Below are 18,217 nucleotides of genomic sequence, written 5' to 3' on the forward strand. Positions count from 1 at the left end.
AAAGACTCTCGCTGCACACACTGCACCGTCACCCGCTGCGCATTACAGACCCTCAAGAATGTCGCCCACCGCCTCCCAGAACTTGATCCGCTGCTTGCCTGTTGCGTCCTCCTCCTCCTCGCCGTCGTCGCTGTCGGCAGCCTCGAGTGTCCACCCGGTCTCGGGCTCCTTGTCGGAGATGTACACGGCGGCCCCGTTGCTCGCGTCCAGGTACCAGTCCTCGCCGAGGTCGAGTCTGAACGAGAGACCCTTCTCGCTGTCGTGCCGCACCCATGCGTAGCCAGCGGGAATGTGAGGACCCTCAGGACACGCCCGGAGCACGACGTGGTCGCCGTCCTCGGGGTCAAACTCGAGCTCGCCGTCCCATGTCCGGTCTACGTCAAATATGTCTCGGGAAGGACTTACGGACACCGCCGGTCAGACAGACGCTCGAGCCATGCAAGCGGATGAGGGTTGAGGCGCCGTCGTCATCAATGTCCCAGCGACGCACGTCTGCTGCGCTCGTCGAGCAGCGCCCGCTGTCATTAGTGATGAATGCGGAAGGAAGGTGGTAACCCACAGGCTCAGCTGCTCGCGCTCTGAGGGCGCGTCGGCGCGGATGCACAATCCCTGGTCGCCCGGGTGGATGAGGACAGTCTCGGCGGCTGCAGAGCCGAAAAGAGCGAGGATCGCGAGTTTGAGCATTGGGATGTGTGATGGTGATGAGGAGGAGGGAGGAGGGAAGAGATGAGTAGAGTTGAGTAGCACGTGTATGATGTGAGAAGAGAGCGCTGTTTGGCCTTCCGCAGTCGCTCATGATCGCTTCCGCTGCCTCCCGCGATCCCCGCAGCAGGTCGCGCCCACAACTTTACGTCACCCTCCATTCCTTACACTCGTCAACGTGCAGCGCTCGGCGCTAGATGGGACGCAGTCCGCCCAACCGATTCTCATTCAAGCATGCATCGCCCCGACGTCGAGCATGGATGTAAGTGGTGGAGGTGCCGGATAAACCTGCCGGATGTCACTGCCGGAGATGGCCGGCCCTCTGCCATCCGGAAAGATAACCGACGAGCGGTGGGCACACCTCCAAGCAGCGCCGCCAAACGATGTCGACTTTCTCCACTCATCATGTCCAAGCCCCGCGCGTACCTCGTGACAGGAGCGAGCAACGGCATCGGCGCGGCGATCGCCTCTCTCCTCCTCGCGCAGGGTCACACCGTCCTCAATGTCGACCTGAAGGCGCCAGCCTCGACGCCCAAGGGCATGGTCGTCTTCGAGGCGGACCTCACGAACGAGCAGCAGACCAAGGACATTGCGGCGCGCCTCGCGTCCCAGTACGCGATCGTGGGGCTTGTGAACAACGCCGGCGCGACGCGCCCCGGCACCGCTGAGACCGCGACGCTCGAGTCGCTCGACTTCGTCTGCAACCTCCACCTCAAGGCGAGCCTGATCTTTATTCAGGCCGCCCTACCGGCCATGAAGGAAGCGGGCTTTGGGCGGATTGTCATGCTCGCGTCCCGCGCCGCGCTCGGCAAGCCCAACCGCGTCGTCTACAGCGCCACCAAGGCCGGTATGATCGGTATGGCGCGCACGCTGGCTATGGAGCTCGGCGTGCACGGCATCACCGTCAACTCGATCGCCCCAGGACCCATCGCGACCGAGCTCTTCATGAGCTCGAATCCGCCTGACGCGCCCGCCACGAAGGCTATCATCAACAGTACCGTGTGCAAGCGCCTCGGAACGCCTGAGGACGTTGCGCGCGCCGCCGGCTTCTTCCTCGACGCAGAAAACGGATTCGTTACGGGTCAGGTCATGTACGTGTGCGGCGGGACGACGTTGGGAGTTGCGCCGACGTAGTGGGTGGACGACTTAGAGGGGGACGACGGCCAGGCGGACGGGTATTGCGTAGCGACATGCATTGAATGTCATTTTTGGTTTCGTTCATCGCAGTCGACATATTGCCACAGCAGTGCACGTCATCAGCGCGAATATTTAGGGACGTAGCGGATATTCGATGTGATCTATTTCAGTAATCATGAGTTGACTCGGAAGTTGAGTCGGAACCAAACAAAGCTTGCCTGGATAGAACACCGACTGAAAAGCCCTCGCCACAACTCCTCCATCTTGCTACAGCAGCATGACCTCCTCTTACTTTACAGCCCGTCCCGCGGTATCGTCCGACGCCGCATCCATCGCCCACGTCCACCACACGTCGTGGCAAGAATCCTACGCGCACCATCCAGAGCTCCTCGCAAGCCGCACCCTCGCGCAGCGGCAGGCACAATGGTCCCAGTCGCTTACACACGGCTTCCCGCAGCCTGGCACTATATGCTTCGTCGCCGACTCGCCTTCCGGCATCATCGGGTTTATCCTGCACGGCCCAAACCAGCACGCGACGGAGGTCTACTCCCTCTACGTCCTCGACGCACACCACGGCACTGGTGCAGCGCAGGCACTTATGCGCACCATCGAGACTGAGGGACCGCGCACTGTGTGGCTGCTCGAGGACAATCTGCGGGCAATGGCGTTCTATCAGAAGATGGGGTACGAGCTGGTAGAGGGGCGCGATGGCAGCCAGGTGGATCCGCGCAACGGACTGGTAGTGGTGAAAATGGTGTCGTTGTAATGCCTCCATGGCAGTTTCTCTGCGTCGCCGATGGCACTACTGTTCGACTCGATCGGGCCCGCCTCTGCACGGTGTTCCCCTCGACAACTTTCATTCGACTACATCATCCCTATAACCGTTTGAATTTCTAATGAAGTTGGCAGAGCCAGCGGCACCTATGATGATTTAGCAGCACTTGATCGTTGCCGCTGAATCGAGACAATTTCCACATATTCCTTGGAAGTGGCATTGTTGCGCAGCTCTTGATCGACTGATCGCCGCTTCTTTAGTCCGTGCATCACATCAGCAAAGGGCTACATTTCCCACGATGTCGCAGGTCAAGGCCAAGAACGATCCGCACACAGCGGAATGTGACATCTGGCACGGGTCAGGGTGGGCGAGCGGTATACGACGGCACCAACAGATAAAGACCGGCCATTTGGCCGACACCCCCTCGACTCTCCTGGTGATCTTTCCGCCACCATGCCGCGCGACTCAAGCTCGCCCGCGCCCAAGCCGAAGCGGACAAGCGCATGTCTCCACTGTCGAAGACAGAAGCTGAAGGTGGGCCCTCGGCGGTCATGGCTGATGGCAGTGCGATGGAGCGCCGGACAAACCCTGCAGCCGATGCCGGGACGACAACGTCGAGTGCATCGTGCGCCCGCGCGCGAACGCCGCAATCCTCACGGACGACTTGAGGTGGCAACAAACCGTTGAGGCTCGGTTGCAGAGCCTGAGCAGCGAGATAGAGGCTGTGAAGGCGCAGAACGCCGAGCTCCAGCGGCAGCTGCTAGATACTTCACTGCACGCGGACACTTCTACGCCCAGGGCTGTGCCCTCGCCGCCCTCGCCGCCGAGTACGATGCCGACAGCCACGCCGGCGCCGTTGCCCGCACATCTTGGCACGCTGCGAGATATATTGCAGCCGGCGTTGGCGGAGCTGGAGCGCCCGACTCCACTCGACGTGAGCATTGACGACGCAGCCGTTCTCTGGGAGTAGTGAGTGCATCCCCCGCCGTAGCTGACGCAGCTTCTACGACTCGATGGCCATTTTCCATGGCTTCACAGCGTCGACTGAGCTCGCCACGCCCTCCCCACTTCTCTTCACGGCCGTGGTGACGGCCTCAGCGAAGCGGCTAACTGGTCGGCGAATGCGCACCCCAGTCGAGCGATGGGAGGAACTGTTCCAGCGCGCTCTCGTGCGCCTCCTCTACGTGACCGTCCCAAAGACGTGGGATGACGTCGTCGGGCTGGGTATCGCTCGCACCTGGTTTTGGAAGGCGGACGAGATCACCAGCGGACTTGTATACGGCGCCTTCGTCGAGACGTCAACCCCCGACAGGGGTGACTTCCGCGACCGCCGCGTGTGGGACTTTATCGAGATGACGACCGTGTCGCACGGCATTCTGCACCTCTCAGTGCCTATCGTGCCGGAGACGCCGCCCCCCGGCGTTCCCGCCCGCGGCGCAAGCCACGTCCTTCTTTCAGCTCTCAACGAGCTGTTCGACAACTTGGGTCACCTGAACCGCGCCATCACGAGCGCACGCTCTCTCGTCATGACTGCCCTCATGGGGCAGGGGGGTACCCAGCTGTCCTACGCCGAAGTGATGGTACTCCGGCGCTGCCGCGACGATTTGGAGACCTGGCGTCCGAAGTGGCTGTATGAAATACAAAGTGCGGCCCATTCGCTTCCAAAGCTGACAACAGACGCAGACGCCGCCAAGCTGCCCACCGGCAGCGAGCGCGAGTTTCTACTCGACCTCGTCCTCTTGTACTATCGCGTCGCGTCGGTAGTCGTCGACGGATATCTGCATCAGGCGGCGCAGCCAGATGCGGCGCAATACATGACGAGCTGCCGCGAGTTGCTTGACCTCGTTGTAGGCAGGTGGAGCACCTCGCTGCATCTGTGGCCCAAGCTGTTCTTGCACTCTGCGCTGGTCGCAGCCCTTGCTCTCCCCACAGATGGTATGTCTCTCATAGGACAGGCTAACTCAGACGCCCTTGTGCGCCCTGCTCACGACCTCTTCGTCGCCCTTGCGCCCATGCTGCTCACATCGGGCAGTAAGCTACTCCATCGGCTAATGGAACGGATGCAACAGGAGCATGGCGTCGCGCCGCCGGTCGAATCTACGTTCACGCCCATCCCGGACCTTGACTTGCCCGCCGTCATGGCATATACCGGATCCGACTCGTTCTGGGCGGATTTGAATGGCGTGCTGGGTCTACCACAGACTGATGTGCTCAGCACACCTTTGCATGTAGAGGGGCAGTGGGCGCAGGTTTGGGGTATGCGGCAGTAAGATAATATGATAGGCTGCAGGAATAGGCCATGCATGCACTTTTGCGCTCATGTCGGGGACTTGAGCGGGACAATTGCGCGAGGACACTCAATCACTTTGATATCGTCTCTCTTTCACTTTGTTCCGCCGTGCCAAACCCGTCTAGACGTCGGAATTCGGCCCGCCCGCCGATCAGTCTCATGATCATCGCTATGTGCCTGGACGATATGTCTGGGGACTGTGGCTCGGCAGTCTTACCGAGGCCAACTGCGACGTAGATAATATACATGCACGGCAACTAGGGCCGTTTCCCATACTATCATGAGCGCAGCAGCCACGATGCCCGCACCCACCTCGACGCTTCCGCACAAGGCCGCCCACCTCAATGGGTATGCCAACGGTCACTCCAGTCACTCCAACGGGCACCCAAGCGGGCACGCCGGTGCGGCGTCCGACTCTTTCGGATCGCCGCCCCGTCGCGAGGTGATGGCCAAGCTGAACGCCTCGCTGGCTACGATTAAGCACGGTCGCATCGGCGTATCCCCTAACCCATACACATCTCCATCCCCCAGTGGTGTCTCAACGCCCGTGCCCTTCATTGATCTCTCTACACTGCAAACCGAAGGGCGGAACTTCAAGACACACAACATCGACGTTGCTAGCACGGAGGAGATGTGTGGTACGTTTAGGCGCGAGAAAGTGGAGGCTTACTTTCAGAGATGATCAACGAGCAGGACCAGACTGTCGCGTTTCAAGTGCAGCGCTGCATCCCCACCATCGCGCGGGTGATTGACGCGCTCGCGCCTAAAGTCCGCGCCGGAGGTCGCGTCGTCTACGTCGGCGCAGGAACGAGTGGGCGTCTGGGGATCCTGGATGCGAGCGAGATTCCACCCACGTTTTCATCTCCCTACGGACAGTGGATTGGGCTGATTGCTGGCGGCAACCGCGCGATCCAAAAGGCGGTCGAGGGGGCTGAGGACAGCCCCGAGCTAGGGGAATTAGACCTCCGGACCATTTCCCCGCCGCTGTGCCCAGAGCTCGACTCGGTCATTGGCCTCGCTGCCTCGGGCCGCACTCCCTATGTGCTCGGCGCTCTCGAGTGGGCACGCAGACACGCCATCTACACTGCTGGAATATGCTGCGTTGCGCCATCCACCATGGCGGCGCAGTGCGTCGACATCGTCGAGTGTCCTGTTGGCCCTGAGGTCGTGACGGGAAGTACGCGCATGAAGAGCGGGACGGCACAGAAAATGATCCTCAACATGATCAGCACTGGCGTGCAGCTCCGCATCGGCAAGACGTACGGCAACCTCATGGTCGACGTCAAGCGCTCCAATGCCAAGCTCATCAACCGCGCGAGGGGTATCTTCAGGGCTGTGCTCGAGCCCTATGCCGCGAAAGTCGAGCTTGCTGTGTCGCTGGAGGACGGCGAGGGCATCGACCACCTGATTGACGCCTGCGATGGGAGCGTGAAAAAGGCTATGGTGGCGGCGCGGTGGCGCTGCTCTCCAGAGGAAGCTACAGAGCGGCTAGATGCCGCTGAAGACATACTCAAGAAGGCGCTCGAGGCAGAGGTCCACACCACATAAATTGATAGACTGTTCTTACCGATACATGTACTCGACCAGAGATTTTGCGAGTTTGGAGTGTGTTAATCACGGACCGCACCGTTACCCGATCTTTGTGCTGGCTACACAACCGCTCGTTGGGGCAACATGGCCTTGAGTGTGCAGATATCATGCCCTACACCCGACTTGATGCCCACACGAGCGAATGGTACCCACATACAGCAGTCACATACATTGTCGCACCTCTACTTAAGCAGCCCCTCAAGCCCACTTCTCCCCGGTTCGGGCACTTTGACTGTCCGGAATCGCCACTCGCGCTCCTTAAACAGTCTCTCAACGTGCCTCCAAAACGCCTCCGCCTGTCCCAGTCCGCCGGCAACTACAAGCATAGTCTCCTCCTCTTCCCCGAGCCTCTTCGCCTCCGTGACCAGCGGGGCAAGCGTTGAGCACACCTGCTCCGCAACAATTCCGAGGAGGCGGAGCGCTTCTTCATCCCCCTTCTCCGCGGCAGTTACGACAAGCCGGGAGCACTCCGCAATGCGCTTTTTGCGCTCCGCATCGCCATCTGCAGGCGAGAGCAGAGGATCTAGTTTCGAGGATTTGGCGATGAGCCGATCGGCTCCCGTTTCCCGGTCAAGGTCGAAGTGCGCGAGCACCTCGCGGTGCCAGGTCTTCAGCTCGCGCTTATTCGCAACAAATGTAAGCACGCTTTTGACGGCCTCCTTGCCGAGCGCCCATCCGCTCCCGGCGTCGTCCAAGAGTGGCCCCCACCCGCCGCTGCGCGCGAGCTGCTCCGCTCGCCCGTCCCTGTAGGTCCACAATAGCGCAAGCGATCCCGTCCCGCAGATGAGCGTAACAAAGCGCTGTGGCGGCCCACCCAGCGCCGGGGCCGTCAACAGCTCGCCGTCGCCAGTGAGCCGCACCTCCCCGAACATGTCTTGCAGGGGCGGGAGAAGCGCGTCTCGGTCACTCTGGCGGGTGCATCCAGCGTAGGCCGCCCAGACGCGGTCAAATCTCACGTCGCCGAGGGGAAAGGCGATCCTTGAGTCGGGATCCATCTGGTGAAGCGCCTCTACGGCATCTGCAACTGCCTCTCGCGTTGCGGCGAGGCATGCGTCCAGTCCGAAAGTCCTGCCGTCAGCGCTGTCGGACGAGGCTCACAAGTTCGACGGGCCAGCATGGCCCACAGCAACTACAGTGCGCGTCCCAACGTGCGCGAGGAAGGCGCTCGTCTTCGTGCCCCCGCCGTCGATGCAGAGGTGGTAGGGCATCACAGATGGTGGAGACTGGAGTAAGCGAGCGTCATTATCTCGGCTTTGTCGATATTGGACTGCTCGTGGGAGTCACCGATCAGGGGTCGGCATTTTGCCCGACTCCCCAGCTTTTTTAGCGGGCAGCGGGCCGACTGCGTTTTCCTGCACTGAGAGTACCCCAACTTTCGCTCGAGCGAGGTCTTGAGAGTGTCCTGCCCTGGAGAAGCACCTCCACGCAGCAGACTGGGGTTTACGTTATCCACGGCTGATGTAGAAGGTGAGGAGGAAGGTCTCGCCAGACTGTCACGCATGTGCACACTGATAAGACTAAGAATGCTTAATAAAGTTCGTTCCGCCCTTGTGTGTGTGTGTGGTTGCACGGGTGAGCAGGCACGGGAAGGTGGTCTGTGATCGTCGATGTGGCAATTGCTCCCAGGAGAAACTTGGTGTTCTACCAACGAACAGTCTGCAGGCCAACTCTTGACGCTGTTTAAGCCGTGCACGTAGCACCGTGCTCGTGTGACCGTGGAGGTATGACAATGTTTGTGAGACAGTGGAGGTATGACAGAGCTCGTGTGACAGAGCTCGTGTGACGCCAAGTTGCAATGAATTCAAGCAGTGAATTACACCGGCATTGCCCACACCGTCACCTTCGTTCTTCCGGTCAAGAATTACATGCACGCTATTTCGCGGACAAAAACTACTTTCAATATCGAGAGCTATTCGATAACACTTTCACTTCGCCCTGTCCTACCCCTCCTAACCCCCTACGCGACAGAGCTTACGCGGCGGGCCTCGGCGGCCTTCTTGTTCTGCGCGCCTGGACGGTCGTCCTCCTCCGAAACGAAGAGGCCCTTAGCCTCAGTCTCTGTGGGCTCCGTGACGCGGAGAACGGCGGGAAGGGCGAAAATAAGGGCGCCGGCGACAATTGCCCAGTTCGAAATGAACTGCTTCATCGAGCTCAGGTGGTTGGCAGTGAGGCGGAACGCGACGGCGCCACCAACGCACTGCATCGACTTGTAGACGCCGACGAAGCGCGCCGCCTCTTTGGGCGTGTTGCAGAGCGCGCCGAGCATCCAGTAGGCGAAGCCCTGCCAGAACGCGTCGAGCGCACCGTACCAGATGTAGAGCCAGCAAGGGCCGACGTAAAGTTTCGAGTCGGAGAAGTCGATAAAGTTCTTCTTGCCCTGCGCATCGAACCACTTCTGGTAGGCGAGACCGCCACCCATAATCACGTTGCCGGTTACGAAGACGAAGGCCCATCCGCAGAGCGCGCGCTTAGGGCGGCTGAACCACGGCATGTCGAGAATAAGGCCGATCGCCATTCCGCCAAACATCTGGGCCGCCCAGTAAAGAGCAGAGTTGAGCGAGCGCGCGCGCAGCGTGAACGAGCCGCCGTTGACGATGTTCTGCTGGTACGAATAGAACCCTGAGTGTCAGCTTTGGGCCGTAAGTGAGACTTACAGTTGGCGGCAAAGCACATGGGAATGAGGAAGAGGATGCGCGGTTCGTCCTTCAGCTGAATAATGTGGATAATCTCGTCCTTGGCCTTCTGGGTGAAGTTGTCGTACCACTTGCCCTCCGAAGCAACCTTGGGAGGGGCTGCGCGAGAGCCGTCCGTACGGCGGACGAGGTGTGGCGGGACAAGGAAAAAGCACAACCCCCATCCGAAGAGCATGAGCACCATGAAGGCGACATACGTCGAGTCGGAGACCGTGCCGGCCTTGATGCGGTTGTAGTTGATGCCGAGTGAGATGAACGAGCCGATTGCACCGCCAAGGTTGAAGATCATCCAGAACCAGGCGATGCTGCGGCCCTTCTGGTGCGGAAGAGGGTACGAGAGCATGATGGCGCCTTGTGTGACCCACAAACAGGTGGCGCCCCAACCCAGCACAGCACCAGCTCCGATAACGAAAGCGCCATTGCCACGGTGGTTGTAGTTGAGGAGGGAGCCGGTGTAGAGCGCATATGTCCAGCCACCGATGATGATGCAGCGAACGCCGAAGATGTCGAACATGGGCTGACCAACCAGCAAGCCGGTGGCGGCGCCAACGGACAGGAGGGCTACCGAGGCGTTGGCACCGATCGTGGGGTCGAGCTGGCCCGAGCCACCCAGTCCCGCAATGGCATTGTACATGCCCGGTAGGAAGAAGCAGATGATGCTCACAAGCGTGATCTGGCTCCAGGAGTTGACACCGAAGCGATACCAGCGCGGTTTGCCGGCGAGGTCGTCGACCTGGCCCTCGAGCGACAGGCTCCGTTCCTTCTCCGAGTCGGGGGTGTGCGGGGCGCGGGTCATGTTGGCTGCGGGGTGTCGTGCCCCGCACCACGCCTTATGTATGGTCAGACGACAAGACGCTCGGCGCGGCGTGCTTGCGGCGCCGGTATCACGCGGAGCACAGGGTGTAGGGTGGAGGGTGGGTGGGGAGGTCGGCGGGCTCGGCGAAGCTGCCGACGATCGTATCCGACGTTCCGCGTGCCTCAGGCTTGGTGAGGCGGGGCTCGTACGACGAGTGCGGGACGCGGGCCGGTCGCGTCGGCGCATTGCGCGACGGGCATGTCCGAGAGATGTCCGACATCCATGCCATGGCGGTCGGTGCTTGCCAGGAAGTAGTACGCCGAAGGGATGCTGGTATGGTACCTAACTCTAAGAGCGAAATCTCATACTGATACGGCGAGATAACGTTTGATTCCGGGACGACAATGCAAATTCAACTGTTACTTCAAAGGACGGGATCTCAGGTGCCCCAGTCTTTTGCAGACCGTGGCTGCGTGAGGTTTGGGCTCCCGGCCGTGGCAGCGGCTTGCTACTTGGTGTCGCCACGGACGAGATAAACAGCATATCCAATTATTTGGAGGCCAGCATGATTCGGAGGGCTGGTATCTATGGGGTACTGAAGGTCGAGATGACGGAGTGGCCGCCTTCTCGATCTGCTGTGTGCACGTTTGGGTCGCAGCTCTTTCGTAAGACGCTGCCCAGCATCTCGAAAAGTCCGGAAAGTCTGGAAGGACTGTCTAGCGTTCTGCACTGGCTGTGAGATCTGAGGGGGTTTAAGCATCGCCGATCCCCGATGCAAGGAAGGGGCCGACGATCAGGACTGGCAATCTCGCCGACGTTTGCTGATCAATCTGATCGGCAGTGCCACTTTACGGCGGTGGTGGGGGGCCTCTGGCTGACGTCAACAAGCTCAAGCTAGAAAATCTCCGTCTGTACTGCGCCTCATCACGCCGCTACCTATCACTAACAGGTCGGACGGGGGCCCAGTCGCACGACGTGCGCGTATTTTCTGTCCTCCGTCCCGGAGGACGCCAAGACTCAGCCCCAATTTATCCGGCGCCACGCTCCGTCTGACGCGTTTGCGCTGCCGCAGTCGCTGGCCGACGGCCATTTTGAACCAGTAGTGCCCGCGCGATGTGGACGACGCTATGCGCAGCCACCAGACCTAGACGCGTTGATTGTGGAAGCTGGGCGCACGACAGTGGCGTATGTTCGGATGGGCGCGAGCACTATTTTCCATGGATCTCTTGTAAACTGCGGAGGACGGGCCCGGTGGTGCGACTGCATGCTTCCCATACCCACACCGCCTCGCGCTAGTGCACACGCATCTTGTCGCACCTCAGATGCTGAATCTACAAAGTATCGGACCCGTCGAGCGAGGCGGTGGACATCGGCATGGGAGATTGTTGTTAAGAAAGACTTTTGCGGAAATGGACGCCGAGCCAACCCTGATGGAAGCCTTGCTGCCTCGAGCTCTCGCCGCAGCTATCGTACGGCGTGGCGCGATCGGTGGCGCCGCGTACGGCCCGCAGCAGTCGCCGTCGACAGTCAACAGTCAAGTGTCGGCGCTCCAGTCCCATTTTAGCACGCCGTCGTTGCTCAACAGCGTTGGCGCGATCCGAAGGAGCACAGCCTCGCCGGGTGGAAGCGACAGGTCGCGAGAGCTTCTACGGCGAGGCAAGATAGAGTTGTGACGTCAACGGCGCAAGGGGCGGGGGGGATAAGCCGGTCTGGGCAGCGCAGCAGCCAAGACATCTTATGTTCCATAAACCTTCAGGCACGGAGGCACGCCCCGCACCCGGCATCACCTGCCAAGAGCCGTAGCGCATTCACACCCTCGCGATGCCGGGATACTTTTGCGCCTCGAGTCCGGACTGCCAGCAGCCAGAGTACTTAAGATCCACACACTGACACTCACGCGGACACCGCATTTTTCGAGACAACGACGCAACACCCGCCGGTACTCACCTCCTCAGATCGCAACTGCACCGCGTTCCGGAGCCGCCCCCACTCCCCCCACCGGCCCCGTCGGACCCCGGGACGTCTCGCGCCCCAACAACCTATTCCACCGTACCCCTCTCGCCGGCGCTGAGCTACTAAAGCCCTCCGCTGGCGACCATCCCGAACAATCACTGCACCATGGGCTGGAATCTCAGCAAACGCTCCCAGAGCCATAGCGAGAAGGAGGCCGATGTCCAGGTCCACCGCAGCCGCAGCAAGGTGTGGACGCAGACAGCGGCCTTGACGCGCAAGAACTGGTGAGCGCCACATACCCCACTGACCCGCCAACTCCGACGCGGACGCAGAGCTAACAACCAGGATCATTATTTGGCGACACAAGTGGTGGAACCTGTTCCGCTGCCTCATCATCCCCGCCGCATACTCGAGCTATGTGGCGCAGACGAGCGAGTTCTACAAGGACGCCGGTAACCGCGGAGCAGGCCGCATCGCCGTGCTCCCCGAAGTGCCCTCGGACCTGCTGGGCTACAAGTTGGTGATGTACGACCCGAGCGGCAGCGGCGCGCCGCTGCTGCAGAGCGCGCTGGCGTCCGCCGGCGTCGACTCGGGCGTGAACATCGAGACGATCGAGAACAAGGACGACATCAGCCGCGCGTGCCGCTCGAACCTGAACGGGCGCAGCGACTGCTACGGCGCCGTCTTTTTCGACGCCGTCAACGCCGATACCGGAGAACTGAACTACACTATGCGCGGCGACCTCGGGCTCGATGTCGTCGACGTCGACGACTGGACCAAGGACGACTTTATGCGCCGCCTCCTGCCGCTGCAGTGGGCGATTGACTCGACATGGATGAACCAAGTGACGGGGAGTGCGCCAGAGCGCCCCGACGCTTGGGTGTACACGGCCTTGGATAACGACGGGTACGACGAGAAGATCCGCATCGACTTCCTCGAGGATATGCGCGGCGTGCTGGTCATTTCGTTTGTGGTCAACTTCCTCTTCCTCGCCTACCACCTCCCCGGATATGTCGCAGCCGAGCGCGCCGCTGGCCTCACAGAACTCTTGGAAGCCATGGGATGCGGCGCCCTCGCCCGCATCCTTTCGTGGCACTTGAGTATTACGGCCTCGCACTTCCCCTCCTTCATCGCCATGGCGGCAATCTACCGCGCCATCATCTTCAAGGAGACCAACTTCGGCTACCTCATCATCGCGTACATCGTCATGGGCCTCAGCATCGCGAGCTGGACCTTCTTCGTCGCCGTGCCTTTCGCCAAGAAACCCACGCTCGCCGCCATCGCCACCATTGGCCTCACGTTCCTCGGCGCGATCGCAGGTATCCTCGTCGAGTCGCGCGCCGCGCTCCAAGGCGTCCTCACCATGCTCCTCCCCACCTCGCTGGTCATCTTCGTCCACCGCAACGCCGCGAGCTGGGAGGTCGCAAAGCTGCCTTTCAGCTGGGTGAAGCAGAGCCCGGACGGTGACGCGAGCGCCGTCCTCCTCATTCTTCTTGGCATCATCAACATTTTCCTGTGGCCCTTCATTGCGATTATCGCCGAGCGCGCCATTTTCGGTTTGCCGAGCACGCACAGCGACAAGGCGCCCGGCTTCTTTGGTCGCCTCTCCGCGCGTTTCAAGATCGCGGGCGCGACGCACGCCGGCCGCATGGCGCCGGGCACGGCGATCCACGTCTCGCACCTGCGCAAGAGCTACGACTCGCGCCGCTTCTTCTTCTTCGGGCGCCGCAAGTCGGTGCTCGCCATTGACGACCTGAGCTTTGACGTGCCGCGCGGCGAGATCTTCTGCCTCCTCGGCCGCAACGGCGCGGCCAAGTCTACCGCGTTGTCCATCATCGCCGGCTTGACTTCACGCACCTCCGGCGACGTGCAGTACGCGCCGGACCTGCGCGTAGGTATCGCAGGACAGAAGGATGTGCTGTGGGACGACCTCGACTGCGAGCAGCACGCGGCCGTCTGGCGCGCCATCAAAGGCACGGACGGGCGCCGCGATCGGGCGCTCGACCTCGACCTCCTCGCGCGTTGCGACCTCGCGCCCAAGGCCAAATGTCTCTCCCAGAAACTCAGTGGCGGCCAGAAGCGCAAGCTGCAGTTGGCGTGCGCGCTCGCCGGCGGCTCCAACCTGCTGCTCCTCGACGAAATTTCCAGCGGCCTCGACCCCCTCTCGCGCCGCGCGATCTGGAAGGTGCTCGCCGACGTGCGTGGCCGCGGCCTCGACGGCGGCTCGCCCGCCACCGTGGTCCTCACCACCCACTTCCTCGATGAGGCCGACTACCTCGGCGACGAGATCGCCATCCTCAAAGCCCCTGGACGCCTGCTCGCCGTCGACAGCCCGGTGGGGCTCAAGACGCGCCTCGGGCACGGCTTCATCCTCGCCGTCGAGGACACGCGCGCCAACGCATCCCAAACCGCCCTCGACATCCTCGACGCCCTCCGCGTCCACGACCCCAGCATCAGCATGCGCGCCACGAAGGGCCGCCACCTATACACGACGGGCAGCAACGACGTGGGCAAGATCCGCGCGCTTGCGCGCGTCCTGGCAGAGAAGCGCGCGCGCGACCCCGACCTGCGGTACACTGTCGGCAGCACGACGCTGGAAGACGTGTTCATCGACCTGAACCGCGCCAACGGCGACGAAGAGTCGCCGCGCAGCGGTGCATCGCTGTCGCGCGACGCGAGCGGGGCCCCCTCCGAAGCCACGGACAAGCCGGACGACATCGAGATGCAGGTCTCGCGCGTCGCCGCCGGCGAGCAGCTGTACCTCACGCCGTGTGAGAACCGGCCGTGGTGGCGCGCCGGCGCCGAAATGGCCGCGAGCGTCATGCACAAGCGCTTGTGGGTGCTGCGGCGCGCGTGGCTCATCCCCATCGCGGCGGTCATCGCCATCTCGCTCGGCGCGACCGTCCCCATGGTATTCATGAACGGGCGCTCGCCCAGCTGCGAGCCCGTCACGACGACAGACGAGGGCCTGCGCGACCTCACGTACCCGTCCTCGCTGTTTGCTGTGATGCCGCAGTTCTCAAAGCCGCTCTTCGCCCCCGACAACGCGCAGCTAGGCGACTGGGCATCGACGCCCGGCCTCAATTTCCGGACTGTCGACAGCCGCGCCGCGCTCGAGTCCGCCATCCGCAGCAACATGCAGAACGAGACGTTCGGCGGTATCGCGCTCGGCCAGGGCCTCGTCGCGTACGAAGGCGACCCCGAACGCCGAATCCTCCAGGTCAAGGGCCTCAGTGCACTCAACCTCTACTCGAACGCCATGTTCCAGCAGCTCGCGCCGGCCAGCGACCCGTTCCGCATCCGTGTGAGCTACGAGGAGCTGCCGTACGCCGACTTTGGGCCGACGGGCAAGGCGCTTCTGTGGATCACCTTCTTCGGCATGGTCATGGCTATCTGGCCGGCGTTTGCGGCCATCTACCCCGCGACGGAAAAGCGTGCGGGCGTCCGCATCAACCAGTACTCTAACGGTGCGCGTCCCGCCGCCCTCTGGGCCGGACACCTCGCCTTCGAGCTCCCCGGCATCTTCATCGTCGCCACCATCGTCACGGTCGCTGCGGCGGGCGCGGGCCAGTTCACCGCGCTCGGCCAGTTCTGGGTCTGCCTCGTCCTGTACGGCATCAGCGCGACGTGCTGCGCCTACCTCCTCAGCCTGTTCTTCAAGACGAGCTTCGGGGCCTGGGCCGCCATTGCCTCGATCAACGGTGTCATCTTCCTCTTCTACGTCGTCGTGTACCAGGTCATCGCCATGTCTGACAAGACGGGCAGCGCCGACCGCAACATGGCGATCGCGCACTTCGGCTATGCGGTCCTGCACCCCGTCGCGAGCATTGTGCGCGCGGCGTTCGTCAGCGTCAACATCTTCAACCTCCTCTGCGACGGCCGCGGCGGCCGGACCGAAAAGTCGTTCGGCGACATGACCCTCTTCGGCGGCCCGATCCTTTACATGATCGTGCAGGGTGTGGTGGCTTTCATGCTCCTCGTGTGGTTCGACTCGGGGCGTCCTATCCCCCACTGGGCGCAGCGCAACAAGAAGATCAAGGGTGCCGACGCCGACCGCTCGCCGGACGTTATTGACGAGGCGAAGCGTGCTGCAGGCTCGAGCGACGCGCTCATCGTTGACCGCCTCACGAAGCAGTTCGAGAAGAGGGCCAAGCCGTCGGTCGACGACGTGACCTTTGGCGTTGCGCAGGGCGACACGTTCGCCCTCATCGGTCCCAACGGCGCGGGTAAGACGACGACGCTCGGCGTCGTGCGCGGCGTCGAGCGCCCGACGCGCGGCGACGTTCGCGTCACTGGTTATTCGATTGTGCGCGACCGCAACCAGGCACGCGAGTCGCTCGGCGTGTGCCCCCAGCACTCGGCCATCGATGTTCACCTGACTGTCCGCCAACACCTGTGGCTGTACGGCCGCCTCAAGGGTGTGCCCCGCGCACAGCTTGGTCGCGACGTCGACGCCCTCCTCGCCGTCTCGGGTCTTACAATCAAGTCGGACGAGCTGGCCAGCTCCCTCAGTGGCGGCAACCTGCGCAAGCTTTCTCTCGCGTGCGCCCTCATCGGCGACCGCCCGGTTATCCTCATTGACGAGTTCTCGTCCGGCGTTGACCCCTTCAGCAAGCGCGAGGCGTGGCACACTGTGAGTTATTCAGGAAGATATGCGCTGACCGCAGCTCGAGGCGCTTACACGCGACCGCGCGGTCGTCATGACTACGCACAGCATGGAGGAGGTCGATGCGCTTTCGAACCGCGTCGGCATTATTGCGTCAAAGCTACTCGGTGAGTTCCGCGGCCTGCGCGGCCGAGTCAATTCCCCCCTTCCTTTTTGCCCCGCGCCCACGCCCGTGCTAACACACAGCGGTTGGCACCCCGGCTTCCCTCAAGTCGCGCTTCGCGACATACGAGGTGCACGCGCGCGCGGATGACGTGCAGCCGCTCGTGTCGTACCTCCGCGAGAGTGGATTCAACTCGGCGCAAGTCGCCACGGACACGCTCACGCGCATTTCGGTGCCTGGCGTGCGCGAGGATGAGCTGGACGCGCTCCTCGGCGCGCTCCGAGCGGCGGAGCGTGACCTCGCACTTGGCGAGATGACACTGCATGAGTGAGTGGATTCGGTTGGTTACTGGGCGGTTGGTGGGCCGATTGCGATCGGATTAGGGGCAAGGGGCGGCGTCGCAGGGCCCGCTTGGGTCAAAACCCTGCGTCGACGCGGGGGTTGAGGCCTCGGATTCGGATGGAAGCCGAACGAAGCTGCGCCGCGCCGCGCCATTGGCTGTGGCAGCAGAGGAGCTGCGGCTACCGGCTGTGCATGAGTGCACGATGCGGGGGAGACAGGGCAGCGGTGCTGGGGCCCGCTTGCGCCTCTCTCCGGCGCCCTTGTCGATCGCGAGGGGTTAGGAGCAGCTTAGGAGGCAACGAGTCGGACGAGAGAGAGACGAGAGACAGGGCTAACCGATCAGAGCGTCCACGGAGGCGGCCTTCCTCGCCATTGTGCGTGAGAACAATGTCAAGGAGGAGAACACGGAGGAGGATGAGTCGAAGAAGAAGAAGAGGTGGTGGCAGCAGCGTAAGAAGAAGGTGGAGAGCAAGGAGAGAGTGTGAGCGCGCGCCGAGACTTGACTGTAGCAATATTGTTAATAGAGAGAGCGACGACATGGTCGTTATAGAGAGATGAGCTTGAGACATAGAGAGGATGTGAATGTGAAAGATGTGCAGGTGGATGATGGATGAGTGAGCGTGGGCGAGGACGGTTAGAGTGCCAAGAGAGAGAGATATTGAAATGGATTGTTAATGGGATGATTAGCCCCTGGAATGGAGGAGTGTAATTGGACTGTACGGTGGGGACAAGGTTGGCATTGACGTCAGTGGCAGGGGGTGGACGGGGGGGATGAAGGTCACGAGGACAATACCCGATCTCGCTCTCCTCGCTCTCATAGCTGGGGAAGGCGTGCCGAGTCGATAGCGTTGGTAGCAATTGGTAGGAGCAACAAGAGCCACATGCCACATGCTTCCAGCAACTCGACACTCCCCCCAGCCCACGTCAACGCCGATCCACTCACACCATCGACACCACCTGACCTCCCCCCCTCCTCCCACTATAAAGCCCCAAAGCCCTCTCTACTTCTCTCCTCTCTCCTCACAGACGTCCACCAGCGTTCCATCAACACTTGCTCTCAGCACCTCTACCTCACCACCCAACCCCAACAACAACCACCTTAACCAGTGCCCAACATGACTCGTACCGAGGTATGTCTCGCGACCTCGGACTAAGACCCGTCACTGACGC

At 61.8% G+C, this 18,217-nt stretch overlaps 9 protein-coding genes across 9 annotated transcripts; 5 read left to right on the forward strand and 4 right to left on the reverse strand.

Moving 5' to 3' along the window:
* Positions 1–42: 42 nt before the first annotated feature.
* Positions 43–684, reverse strand: COLE_02311 (uncharacterized protein; the record flags this gene model as incomplete). Its single annotated transcript, XM_018424851.1, has 3 exons — positions 43–374; positions 406–518; positions 560–684. 3 exons carry the CDS (start codon positions 682–684, stop codon positions 43–45), a joined length of 570 nt encoding a protein of 189 aa, XP_018277278.1.
* Positions 685–1,107: 423 nt separating this feature from the next.
* COLE_02312 (uncharacterized protein) lies at positions 1,108–1,836 on the forward strand (the record flags this gene model as incomplete). Its single annotated transcript, XM_018423724.2, has 1 exon — positions 1,108–1,836. One exon carries the CDS (start codon positions 1,108–1,110, stop codon positions 1,834–1,836), a length of 729 nt encoding a protein of 242 aa, XP_018277277.1.
* Positions 1,837–2,116: 280 nt separating this feature from the next.
* Positions 2,117–2,605, forward strand: COLE_02313 (uncharacterized protein; the record flags this gene model as incomplete). Its single annotated transcript, XM_018423723.2, has 1 exon — positions 2,117–2,605. One exon carries the CDS (start codon positions 2,117–2,119, stop codon positions 2,603–2,605), a length of 489 nt encoding a protein of 162 aa, XP_018277276.1.
* Positions 2,606–3,067: 462 nt separating this feature from the next.
* On the forward strand, positions 3,068–4,884 carry COLE_02314 (uncharacterized protein; the record flags this gene model as incomplete). Its single annotated transcript, XM_018426838.2, has 5 exons — positions 3,068–3,148; positions 3,180–3,583; positions 3,615–4,258; positions 4,292–4,549; positions 4,580–4,884. 5 exons carry the CDS (start codon positions 3,068–3,070, stop codon positions 4,882–4,884), a joined length of 1,692 nt encoding a protein of 563 aa, XP_018277275.1.
* Positions 4,885–5,349: 465 nt separating this feature from the next.
* On the forward strand, positions 5,350–6,452 carry COLE_02315 (uncharacterized protein; the record flags this gene model as incomplete). Its single annotated transcript, XM_018420453.1, has 2 exons — positions 5,350–5,542; positions 5,581–6,452. The coding sequence occupies 2 exons, from the start codon at positions 5,350–5,352 to the stop codon at positions 6,450–6,452; spliced, it is 1,065 nt and encodes a 354-aa protein (XP_018277274.1).
* Positions 6,453–6,676: 224 nt separating this feature from the next.
* Positions 6,677–7,489, reverse strand: COLE_02316 (uncharacterized protein; the record flags this gene model as incomplete). The annotated part of the gene is made up of 1 exon (XM_018423722.2): positions 6,677–7,489. The coding sequence occupies one exon, from the start codon at positions 7,487–7,489 to the stop codon at positions 6,677–6,679; it is 813 nt and encodes a 270-aa protein (XP_018277273.1).
* A 962-nt stretch (positions 7,490–8,451) lies between these two features.
* On the reverse strand, positions 8,452–9,983 carry COLE_02317 (uncharacterized protein; the record flags this gene model as incomplete). Its single annotated transcript, XM_018425809.2, has 2 exons — positions 8,452–9,113; positions 9,149–9,983. 2 exons carry the CDS (start codon positions 9,981–9,983, stop codon positions 8,452–8,454), a joined length of 1,497 nt encoding a protein of 498 aa, XP_018277272.1.
* Positions 9,984–12,101: 2,118 nt separating this feature from the next.
* COLE_02318 (uncharacterized protein) lies at positions 12,102–17,036 on the forward strand (the record flags this gene model as incomplete). The annotated part of the gene is made up of 4 exons (XM_018424850.1): positions 12,102–12,220; positions 12,282–16,569; positions 16,604–16,709; positions 16,789–17,036. 4 exons carry the CDS (start codon positions 12,102–12,104, stop codon positions 17,034–17,036), a joined length of 4,761 nt encoding a protein of 1,586 aa, XP_018277271.1.
* Positions 17,037–17,226: 190 nt separating this feature from the next.
* On the reverse strand, positions 17,227–17,586 carry COLE_02319 (uncharacterized protein; the record flags this gene model as incomplete). Its single annotated transcript, XM_018423721.2, has 1 exon — positions 17,227–17,586. One exon carries the CDS (start codon positions 17,584–17,586, stop codon positions 17,227–17,229), a length of 360 nt encoding a protein of 119 aa, XP_018277270.1.
* Between the last annotated feature and the right edge of the window lie 631 nt (positions 17,587–18,217).

This window comes from Cutaneotrichosporon oleaginosum (assembly GCF_008065305.1).
Source record: "Cutaneotrichosporon oleaginosum strain ATCC 20508 chromosome Unknown ATCC20508_contig02, whole genome shotgun sequence".
In the NCBI taxonomy this organism is placed as follows: Eukaryota; Fungi; Basidiomycota; class Tremellomycetes; order Trichosporonales; family Trichosporonaceae; genus Cutaneotrichosporon; species Cutaneotrichosporon oleaginosum.